We start from the raw sequence: 11524 nt of genomic DNA on the forward strand, positions 1-11524 counted from the left end.
GAACAATAGATAGTGTTGATATTCCCTGGCTCTCTTTTGACCACAAGATTACAATTTTTTTTCCTAACAAGAAAAGGAAATGCGTTTCCAAAAAAAGACAACAAAAAAAGCCACTAAAGCCAAAGGATAGTAGAACCATAAGCCAATAAAACTGGTCTTTGACCCACGGACACAAATCTTGGTTTAATTTCTAAAAAAAACAGCTGAGTTCCTGCTGGAATGTCATTACATATGCTGGGTGATATAACTTGCGTGGATGATAAGAATGAATGCATGTACTTAATGAAAGTATTATTTAGATAAAAGTAACTGCCCAGTATCCAACTCTTACTTCAAAATCTCTTACCTGAGATTTTAGCACAGATTCTATGTTACACCCACACTACAGAATAGCATACAAGATGTGAAACAGAACGTTTAAAATAATGGCCGACTGACTGGTTTGAGCAAAAAAAGGTATTATTTTCTTATGCATGGAGCAGTTGCAACAAATTGTGTCCATCAATTCTGATTCCCCGATTTCTTTTTAAACTGCAGGCATTTTTTCTAATACAGTAATATTAGACAACCAACCACCATATTTAACAAAAAGAAAATATCTTTTATTCAGAACAGCATATCAACATGTCTGTACAAAAAGAGTCATTATTTAACTTACAAAGTCAGCATTAACTATGCATCTTCCCTGAAAAGGAAATATTTACCTTATCAAATATCAACATTAAATGTAAAAAAAACCCAAATGCCCCAGTGAACAAACATATAACAAGAGTCTTCATAGAGAAACACAGCAGTTTATACTTCAGGTCCTTCTCCTCCAGGAACCAGCTATAAAAAAAAAAAAAGAAAGAGAGACAATTGTGTATGAGGAGACAGTATGAAAAAAGTTCATATTTCATTTCAAGCCTTGTGCAAGAATTGTCAGAATGTTACACAGTTAGCCACAACACGCTTAGCAAAGAGCAAGTTTGAAGTCATGCTAGAACACAATTCTACATGTGTGGTCCTAAGTAACTGAATCAAAATTGCTATCAACTCTGCTCCCAACAGAAGCAGTCACAGGATCAGATCAAATGAAGAATGATGTAGCTTTTGTTTTCAGCTAATGGAATGTTCCTGTTTTCAAACTCTTACTCCTTTTATTTTCCACACTGTACTTGGCATTCCTACCAAGGCTGACTTGTTCTTGAGCAAACCACACAGTAACTGGAAATAGTAAATATTTTCTTAAGAGTGAATGTTTTTTTAAATGGTTTCAGTCTTCTCATTTGATATATTTTAATTAACCAGTTACTCCTGACTAAACATGCTGTATTTTCCCCTTGCTTGAGAGCATGGGTGACCAAGGTCCAGCAAATGGAGCTCCACAAGGGTCTTGGGGCACCACAGCAATTAATGCTGTTGCCACTAGTCCTACCATCAAATTTCTGGATGCCTGGGGAGCCCCACAGGCAGGATTCAGGATGTGGAGCCTTGTCATCTGGCCTCTGGGGATCTCCATGAGGGTGGAAATTTGGAGATGGGAAGAACAACCGCTGCTACAGCTCTGGGAATCGCATTAATTAGCAATACCACCAAATTCCAGCCCCAGGGGCCAGATTACACATCTTCTGACCTGTGGACGGGATCTGGACCCATGGGGCCAGATGAGTTGGGTACTACTGCTCTAGAAGGAATCCAAGTTGGTACTGTTGTCAACAGATAAGCATATGCTTCAATTTGTCTCAAGAAAGAAGCCAACAAATGCAACTTCAACACAAAATAAAAAGGGGTACCTAGAAAAGAAATTGCTAGAAGTTTTGCCATCTTTGTCATTTTTTTTATATGAATATCCAGATTATTAAGAGCAGGTATGCAATAAGCATGCCTTTTAAAAAAACCAAGGTCAAATTTTCTATTCCTGTTTGTTTGGGATATAGATGTAGATATGCTAGGGCTTACAAAAGGTAGATATAGATATAGATATAGATATAGATATATAAAATCAGCAACTCAAAGTAGAAGTTTGTTTCCATCTACTTTGTAAGCCCTAGCATTCTTCTTTGTAACCAAATCTGTATAATACCACATTATTGAGGGTCCAAACTGAAACTAGCATCAGCAGCCTTATGATTTTAGTTTATTATGTCAAGATACAACTGACTTCACACTTCTGTTTTTTTCCTCTGGTTTTGAAATGGTACCATTACACTTGTTCAGCAATCACTTTTTAAGTCTGTAACTACTTGAACTACAGTACAAACTGTATTTACATCTGTCTAGAGCACCAGTTTTAAAAAGTTAGCAAAAATGAAAAGAAAAGTTCTATCTTACTCAAGAGAACTTTTCAACTGAACTGTCCACATGCTAAGGCAAAAAATAATTTCCAGGACTTACCATTGTTATGTTGTTTCCATTTAACAAAATCTGATCTAGTTTTGTAATTCTTCTTCCTTCAGGTGTAATTTCACTAAATGAACATTAGGAAGAAAAAGACTGAGTAAATAAGAGTTTAAGATAACCAAAAATATGCAAAGGAATTGTAGTGAAGCTTATGGCTCTGTACTGAGCTCAGCTATTTAACAAATATTTTAAATCAAGCAACACCATACATTTTGGTTACAGGTCCGCTGTGTGTTCTAAGGACTGAACATCATGATGTTCTTTTTCTATTCAATTCAGAAAAAGAAAGAATTCCACAGATCAAGTTTTATAAGCTAACTGCTCTCAACTTTCTCAATGGCTTGCTGTATAAGCTTGCAAGGACACGCAACAAAACATTCCTTATCCTAGATTCTGATCATTTTAATTCTGTCTGTATGTCAAAAAACAAATACTAAGTTTAGTGGGTTATCTAATGTGGAGATCAGGGGAAGTCAGCTGTTAAGTAGGAAAACATTTTAAAAAGTTCATGTGCCAAGGCACGTGACAGCTATTCCACAAGGTTCTAGCCCCAGTTAAAAAAAAAAAAAAAAAAGAGCATGAAGTGTCCAATTCAAGGTAACTTGTAGTTTCACAAGATTTAGCAACCATGTCACTGGCAACAAAGCAGGCCAAAATCCCTCTATAATCTAAACATGCTAATGCATATAAAAAGGCCTGCAAACTGCTTTACTTGCACTATGTGAGACCCAACAGAATTTTGGGGGATACCTTTTACTGGATCAATTGCATAATTGGAAAAGAAACCTGTGGGCACAATGTAACTTTCTTCAGGACACTAGGACTTTTTACTCCATTTAAGCAGGTCAGTTACAGAAACTCTTTTCTGTGGCAAACACTAGGGAATGTGAACATAGCTTTCAGCAGGGTAAGAAAAGCTCACTAGTGCCATGAGTAAACTGGTTCAGGTACCCAAGGTAACTTGTTTAACACTAAGTTAGGTATCTCTACACTACATAGCAGCTGGCAGGGTACATATAGCTACCGTCTAGGGAAAAAAATGCCAAGACCAGAGCTTCCTATCAACCACAGCAGAACATATATGGCATTGATACTGAGGTACCCATGCTCAATCACTGATTTTTCCACCAAAAATGCACAGTTCAGGGCTGGCCAATCTTCCTCACCCTTCTAGTCACATACCAAAATCCTAACATGTTCAAGAGCAGGACATAAAAAAAAAACTGTCAAAAATGGCATGCCCCAGAGTTAATGATCTTCACACAATGCCCTAGCTTGAATAATAACTAATTGTCAAATGACTTAGTCAAATATGGAAAACAAACAACTGGGGGGAGAAAGGTTTATATTTAGTTTTTTCTCTTTCTTCAGGAGTAGTTTTTAGGATAAATTGATATGCACTGCCTGCAGATCCTAAGCTGTAGTTTGTACACCCCTAATATATTAATTTAAGAGGTGGCTGAAAAATTACTGGACAGTAACATATACACTTTTAGTCTGAGGCTTAGGGGTGCAGACAGAGGTAATGTTTGAGATGCTTCAATTCTCTTTGAAGGGCAAGCCAAACAGGCATGTACTTCTTTTAATGTACTAAAAAAAAAAAGGTGGAACCCTCAATAGTACTTGTTTCCAACAAGATTATTTCTATAAGCACTTCCTACTACAGTGGCATGCTCTGCACAGCACGACAGAAGATACCTGGGCCCTCCATCTTCCCACAGTGCTCTACAAGGCACTGTGGCAATGAGCACTTTCTTGAGGATCTTCCCCCGCATCCCTCCCCCACACACACACCAGACTCAAGAAGCCTCATGCCCCACCATCCTCCTCTAAATAGGAATTCTGCTTTCCAGAAATAAGTGTTTTGTTAGAATTTTTCTGCATGTGAAAACAATGAAGTTAAAATAGCCAGGAAAGACATAATACTTACAATTCTGTAACATCCTCTAATACCATGTCTGAAGTCTAGGATCAAGGAATAAAACTACAGAAAAACCTCAGTTTAATAGCTTTATGTTATTTTCATCTCATAACACAAGCCATGCCTTTTCTATTTCCAACTTCAAGTAGCATATTTGTCAGTGCAAAAATGTTTGGAGGTTGAAAAGAAATTAAATACACGTGAAGGCATTGAAGAGGTGCAAGCACAAAAATTGATACCCGAAAGTGTTTCACGTAAAGGATACTGACAAAGTCATCAAATCCTAGGAGCGTGCCAACAATTTCTTTATCGCTCTTCATCACAATGTGAATACGTGAGCCGATACATTTGTCCACAAGCTCTGCAAATTTAAAATCATTTGTCATCACACAGAATAAATGGACATCTATTTTTAATGTACACTTTTTAAAGAATGTGAGGATAAACAAGTGCACGTTCAAACAGAATGCCAGAAACATTGACAGGCCAATACATATAAAAATAGCTTTTGTTTGGATATCCACTGTTATATATACACACACACACACAACACAAGGGCATACTGAGTACTATATAACCCTAGTGAGCCCACTTTGAATTGAAGTTTTAGTAATATTACTATTAATGATAATCAATTTCAGCAGTACCCAACATGCTAGGCACTTTCCACACACTTTCCAGATCCAGCTAGATAGAAATCTAAATAACAATTTACGTACGGTTTATGTTTACATTTAATCTTTACATTTTTTTCTACATCCTATTAACCAATGGTGCTCAATCACCAGCCCATGAGGTAATGTCATCTGGCACATAGTTTGCACAGGCCCCAAAATTTGGAGCAGTGGCAGTGTTAGCAGCCCCTTTCCTGCTGCCAAGGTTCCAGACCCGGGAAAAGCCCAGCAAGCTGGATGCTGTGGATCTGTATGCAGGGCTGAGCCTGCGCACATTGGGCACATGGGGCTGGGCCAGCCCACAGCCAGAGTGGGTGGGTAGACAAGGGTCTGGCTGGTGTGCAGCCAGTCTGAAATAACCACCCCATGCAGCATCCGGCCTGGGAGCCCCAAAGGTTGAGCAGTGCTGCCATTAACAAAAAATAGATAACTTAAATAATATGTTCTTAGAAAATATATTCCACATTTTTTAAAATCTTAGAATAATCCACATTTTTTTTAGATCTTTGGGACAGCAGAATTTTAGCTAGGGAGGAACAGGATGATTTGGGAGCTCTGTTTTTTCCTCCTGCCTCTGTAAGAGAAGCAGATGGGAGGGAACCTTGGATCGGCCAAAACACCTTTGGACAGACATCTTCCAGAGGGGAGCCGCATCCTTACATGGCCCCCTCTACGCGTTACCTATACTGCAGAGCTCACGGATGAAGTGGCCTGGCCACTAGCGCACAGTAATGAGCACAGCCTAAAATGTGACCAGCCAGCTGCAGAGAGAGCCAACGCGCCGCTGAAGTAGCACTTCCACACACGCAACAACCCTGTGGCCGATCCACGGCCCCACAGAGTCCCCGCCCTGCCGCGGCATCGCCCCTCCCCCGCCTAACGTGAGACCCCCACCCCCCAGCCTACGCGCTTTACGTATGACGTACGTCATCGTCGTTCCACTCACGCCGGGAGGGAGAGCCGCGATCGCAGCGCAGGCGCACGTCACTCCCCTCTCCCCCCCTTCCCTCCCCCCGCCGCGTCCCGCAAACGGTCTAACAGTTCTCGCGCTTCACCCCCGCTATCCATCTATCCCTGTAGCCTGCATTAGACGCCCCCACGCACCCAGACCCCGCGGAAACCAGAGCCTTTGCTTCCTCCCCCCTCCGCTAGACCCTCACCGAGCGGCAGGAGCTGCGACGGGTTGGTTGTGGCGTTGGCCGCCATTTTGGAAGTAGACGTGGCCAATCGCACGGCCTCCAAGGGGAAATAAACCGAGCGAGGTGGGGAGGAGCGGGTTGAATAGCTTAGAGCGTCCCTCGTCAGACTAAATCAATCGATGTTGGAGCAGTCGAGTAACCCTTTTGCCAAGCCAGTTTCGCATGACCTGGCCGAGGGAGGGTTGTATGGAGGAAGCTGTGTACTTACTTGTGTATATTCTGCTTTTCTGAGCCCCTAAGTCAGCCACTTTGCACAGTCTAGAGGGACCCGCAGCAGCAGGAGGCAACACTTTCTCACTTTGGATTAAGTTTATGGTAGTGTAAGAGGCAGGCAAGGTTCTTTGGATAGTTGTGGTATCTTTTATTAGGCCAACTGAGTAGTTGCAAAAAAGTTTTTGGCAAGCTTTCGGGTGCATTCACCTTTCTTCAGGCATAGGGAGTCTATGCTGGTCTGAGACTCCAAGAAATGAGAGAAGCTAAAAGTGTGGCTAAAAGTGCAAGACTGATGTTGTAGCCCTGTGGGTCTGCTAGAAGTATGGATTTCTTAGTGATCACTCTTATTGAATCAGCCAGTTGGATTAAAGTTAGACCAGCTTTCAAGACCTGAGGAAGAATAGTTTGCGTTCAAAAGCTGGTCTAACTTTATGCCGACTACATAGTTGCTCCAGAAAAAGCTATCACCCTAAGAAATCCTTGCCTCTGGCATAATTAAGTTTATAGGCATTTGATTGTGTCCTCTCTCCTGCTGCTGGGCCTTGATGAGCAAAGCTGGAAACATAAGGTCAGCTGAGCACAAATCATAGGTAGGTGCAATTCTTCTCACCTTATGCAAACTTTCTGCACCCTGTGAAAGTTTTCAGGGTTAGGCAAGATGCATGTAAAAATGCAGCTGGGAGTTTCAGTTGCAAACCTATGGATAGTTGCAGGGGGGTTGGCTGTATCAGGGAGCAGTGGAGTTTGGCAGCCCCCCCATAGAGCACTAACCAGCCTTTTTTAATACTGTTGTTTTAGGAAAGGCTGTAAATAACCTTCCTAGCTAGCTTTTTAGAACTTCCCTGCTCAAGTCTATGGTCTGAGGAAGGGGCTAGAAAAAGTGACCTAATCACTGCCTGCTTTGAATGTATTCTGGTCAGCCTGCACAGCTGATAAGTATACCAATGAAAATAAAGCCAAATTTACCTCTCTGAAGAAAGTGATCCAAACCATAAATGCACTTAGTGACACTTCAGCCAGAATGAACTGCACTGATTAGCAGAAAATTAAGCACCTATAGAATCCACACTCTAGTGCTAAGTGAAAATTGCCTTACAGGAGAAGGTCAACCTATGGAGTCTAGGATGGCCTACCTTTCTTTTGGAGTGATCAGTCCAAAGAAGATAACTGAGAACCTGGAGTTTGTTTTACTACTGGATGGACTCTAGTTGCCATAGAGCTGAGAAACATTTGTCATATAGCCAAAGCAATTTCAGGGAAGGGAGAGGCACAACAGGTAGGATCTTTACATAGCAAATATAAAGAGAAATGCAGAAAACAGGATATTGACCTCTACTGTGTCTCTGTTGAACTTACAAACACAGTTAACACTGGCACCAGAGAAGGCTTGTGGATGCTTCTCTTGGATGCCCCAGCAAGTTTGCTGTAATAGACAATATTATGATGGGACAATGACAAGCATGTTGCCTCCAATTCATTTTCAGTAACAAATGGTGTAAAATAAGGCTGCATCCTCACACCCACAATTTTAATGTCTTGATTACTGCCAAGCTACTAGTTGTTGCCTGAATTTAATATAGGTATTCAGTTTAGAATGAGGATGGATGGAAAGATAGTTTAATCCTAACTGGATGCAAGCAAAAACAAGGGTGATTGAGGAACTCACCCAGGAACTTTTGTTTGTTGGTGACTGAATGCCTTGGTTATTCATTCCTAGAAAGATATACAAGTCATTATGGATCACTTTTCAGTTGTGTGCTCACATTTTGGATTATTAGCCTTAAAAAAGATTGTGTACCAGCTTGTTCCTACATAGGATATGCTTTAAACTGAATTAACCAATCTAGGTGATGCACTCTTATGTGATGTTCACTCAAATGATGATGTTGGCAATCCCTTAGGGCTACTGCAGCCTTTGGAAATATACATTAATGCAGTGGTTTCAGCCTTTTTAGACTCAAGACACTACTTGAAAAATGTCAGCTCTTAGTCAAAAAAAGAAGTGAAAGCTAAGAAAAATTAAAGAGAAGTTCTTCTGTGGCAAAAAACTCAAAGACCACAACAGGTCAGAATGTTTATGACACAATGGATTCCTATCTGGGGTTTACCAGTGCTAACATTGTTTTGCACTCCACAGCACCCTTGAAAGGACTTCATGGTGCCATGGCTTAGAATCACTTCATTAGTCTTTAGAATAGGGGATTTATAATTTGATAGACAAAGAAGGCCTACAAAGGCAATGTTCCCGATATTACATTTCTATTCTTGAATAGGAAAACCCATTATCTCGCTCATGAGATGAAATGAGGGCTCCTTCAACTATGAAGGAAAATGATAAAGATTTAAACCTTCCAATATCCAAATAGAGATCTTATGTTTGATAAAACAAGTTGTGATTTTCCAAAATTCTGTGAAACATTTAGACGTGTATTGTGTAAAACTTGTTAATTCTTCTCCCATTTAGGTTCCTAGGACGGTGGCTTTCTTACCAACCCTAAAAGGAGCTAGTAAAAAACTTCAAGACTTTATTTACCTCGGAATACAATTTATTGTTCCAGCACAAGCGTCATAAATCAAAACAAAGCAACTCCCATGACTAACATAGACTATAGTCTCCATGGCTTTCCTGACCCCACATCTGCTCCTGGGGAAGTTAGTTGTGCCCACTTGTTCCCAGTGGGTCACATTTAATACCTGCAATTAGGCAATATAAAACAGCAAAATAGGGCTGAAGCAGGTCTGCACTTGAGCCCTCAAAAAAGCTCAGCGCCACTCATTAGCATTTATATTGTCTAACTGCAGGCTTTGGGTATCCCCCAGCAGCAGTGATTGACTAAGCCTTACTTCCCATTCTTCACCTAGCACTAATTCTTAAGTTCACACTCCCCAAGTCTTCTACCAGTTCTTCTGTCTCATCACAAGCTGCTCACAAATCCCAGCAAACCTGGATTTCAGTCACGTGCTCATCATGTGACATTTGTACTTTTATTTCCTTCATTTGGGAAAATGGGCTAAACCTGACAAGTCACCTTGTCACACTTTTCCTGTTACATCCACACATTTGTCTGTGGAAGACCCAAATATAAATATCTACACAGTAAATTGATAACACTGCCATGAGATAAGCAGGATAAATATAAAAGCATAGTTGAATGCCCCTTTCCAACAGAAAAGCTGCAGATAGTCACTGGTGTAAGCCTTTATCTCAAAAATGGATGTTTGAGACTTCAATGAAAAGAATGTCACACTGCACATAGAAATGTGTTTCTAATCATATTAATGTAAAGCATATCCATTTCAAGAAGTCTCCCTGCAAGTAAAATCAAGTCAGCTGATCTTGCTTGTCATTATTACTTTCCCAGTGCTGCACTTGCTGGCAGTTTTTCTGTAATATATTACAATGCAGGTAGGAGAACTATATATTGCTAATTTGTGGTTTGTTATTTAGCTGTGCGCAGAGGGAGTGAAAAATTTCACAAAGAGCAGTTTGTCCATGCTTGACACACTTCCACCTGAGTGTATGACAGCCTCCAGACCTCTGTTCCTCTTCCACCAGTGCCCATAGCTACATAGAGTGAACCATGGAAAAGTCACAGAGTATGGTAACAATTTGCTTTAAAATACAGCAGCAGGCTTCCTGTTTTATTACACAAGCCAACATCTTGCTCTACCACACTTTGTCCTTTTTATTGCCTCAGCTAGCAGGAAGGAGAATTTCAAACAATGAAAAAAAGCCTGTCTCATAAACAATAATTAGATTTATCCAGGAACCTCACTTAGATGATTCCTTATGACAACCTGCAAACTAGTGAGAACAGTCGCGGACTATACCTCTTCTTTGCTGAACCGAATATGAAAAGTAGAGCTTTTAGCCCTTCTTTTTGGTTATAGCACATTACTGGAGGAGATAATGGCAGTATTTCATAATTTTTTTTCTTTCCTGGCTTTATGCTAAGCATTATAGAGAACTGTGACTGAAAAGACCTAATAAGTAATCATTCACCTGCCAGTGTGGAATAGTTCTTTACAGCATGTCTTTTGTTCCCTAAAATATAATTCTTATGTAATGGAACTTTTGTTGAAGCTGATGAATATTATGTAATTGCAGGCTTTAATCTGTTGTTATAGTTGGAGTCTACATGTATTGCATTAATGCTGAGATTTTCCTGGAGCGTTTATCCTTTTCTTTGCTTTTAGAAAGAACCCTTTCATCCAATGTCAACAGAATCCCTCAGTAACCAAGGGCCTGGTCTTGCACAGCTGTATTTTTGAAGAGTTTTGCTATTGACTTCAGTAGGAACAGGATTTAACCCGGAGAGAGAGCAATTTGTCTGAGCATAGCAAGAGGAGCCTAGATCACCAACATTTTAATTCTTTCTCCAACATACTCTCTCTGTGGCCTTCAATAAGCCATTTAACCACTCCGCCTCAGATCTGCTTTCTGAAATACAGGGATAATACTATATACTTATTCATCTTAGAGGTATAGCACAGTGATTCTCAACCATTGCAGATTCAAGGCACCCCTTGGAAGATACCAGCTCTTCATTTTCACTCATTTTTTGACTACAGAAAAGTAACAAAACAATCATTGGCAATGCGTAGGGGGTGCACACCCTACGAAAAGATGCCACCAACAGTGTCAGTGGCACCTGCAGGTGGTCATTGCTCACCACCCCCTCCCCCATCATGACCACAAACACTGACACTGCTGCTCGCTGCCGACACTGGCAGTGGCATCTGCAGGTGGTTGTCACCCCACCACCCACCAGTGCCAGCGGCGTCTGCGGGAGCTTACCACCGCCGTCATGCCCCCCTAGCTGCCGGGTGCACACATTGTTCATGAAAACAATTTTCCTGTTGCAAAAAAATTCAGAAAAACCACAGGTCAGGTCAGAATATTTTTGACACTGGATGCCTGTTTGAAGTCTCTAGATTTATCTTGCGAATCACATTTTCACACCCAAACGTGTTAACATTGTATGGCCCCCTGAAAGGATCTCAAGGTATCCCAATGTGCTGCAGCCCCCTCAGATTCAGCAGTCTAGCGCAAGAATTATAGACTTGATTTTGCTAACTTCTTACTTGATAGATGCATCTCAAGCAAGCAGACTCATTGCATCTGTTGTCCCCAG

General features: G+C 40.9%; 1 protein-coding gene across 1 annotated transcript; it reads right to left on the reverse strand.

Annotated features, from left to right (window-relative positions):
* Positions 1-580: 580 nt before the first annotated feature.
* On the reverse strand, positions 581-6238 carry LSM5 (LSM5 homolog, U6 small nuclear RNA and mRNA degradation associated). The gene is made up of 5 exons (XM_019538277.1): positions 6138-6238; positions 4569-4664; positions 4313-4340; positions 2377-2449; positions 581-828 (listed from the first exon to the last, which is right to left on the reverse strand). The coding sequence occupies exons 1-5, from the start codon at positions 6181-6183 to the stop codon at positions 796-798; spliced, it is 276 nt and encodes a 91-aa protein (XP_019393822.1). The 5' UTR covers positions 6184-6238; the 3' UTR covers positions 581-795.
* Positions 6239-11524: the final 5286 nt, after the last annotated feature.

This window comes from Crocodylus porosus, unplaced genomic scaffold (genome assembly GCF_001723895.1).
Source record: "Crocodylus porosus isolate Cpor-Errol unplaced genomic scaffold, CroPor_comp1, whole genome shotgun sequence".
NCBI lineage: Eukaryota > Metazoa > Chordata > Crocodylia > Crocodylidae > Crocodylus > Crocodylus porosus.

Coding starts and splice junctions, on each gene's coding strand:
- LSM5 (XM_019538277.1), bottom strand. CDS start 6,183: ATGGCGGCCAACGCCACAACCAACCCGTCGCAGCTCCTGCCGCTCG. Junction 4,341..4,568: donor AGGATTTGATGACTTTGTCA/GTATCCTTTACG, acceptor CCTAGACTTCAG/ACATGGTATTAGAGGATGTT. Junction 829..2,376: donor ATGGAAACAACATAACAATG/GTAAGTCCTGGA, acceptor TTTTTTTTATAG/CTGGTTCCTGGAGGAGAAGG.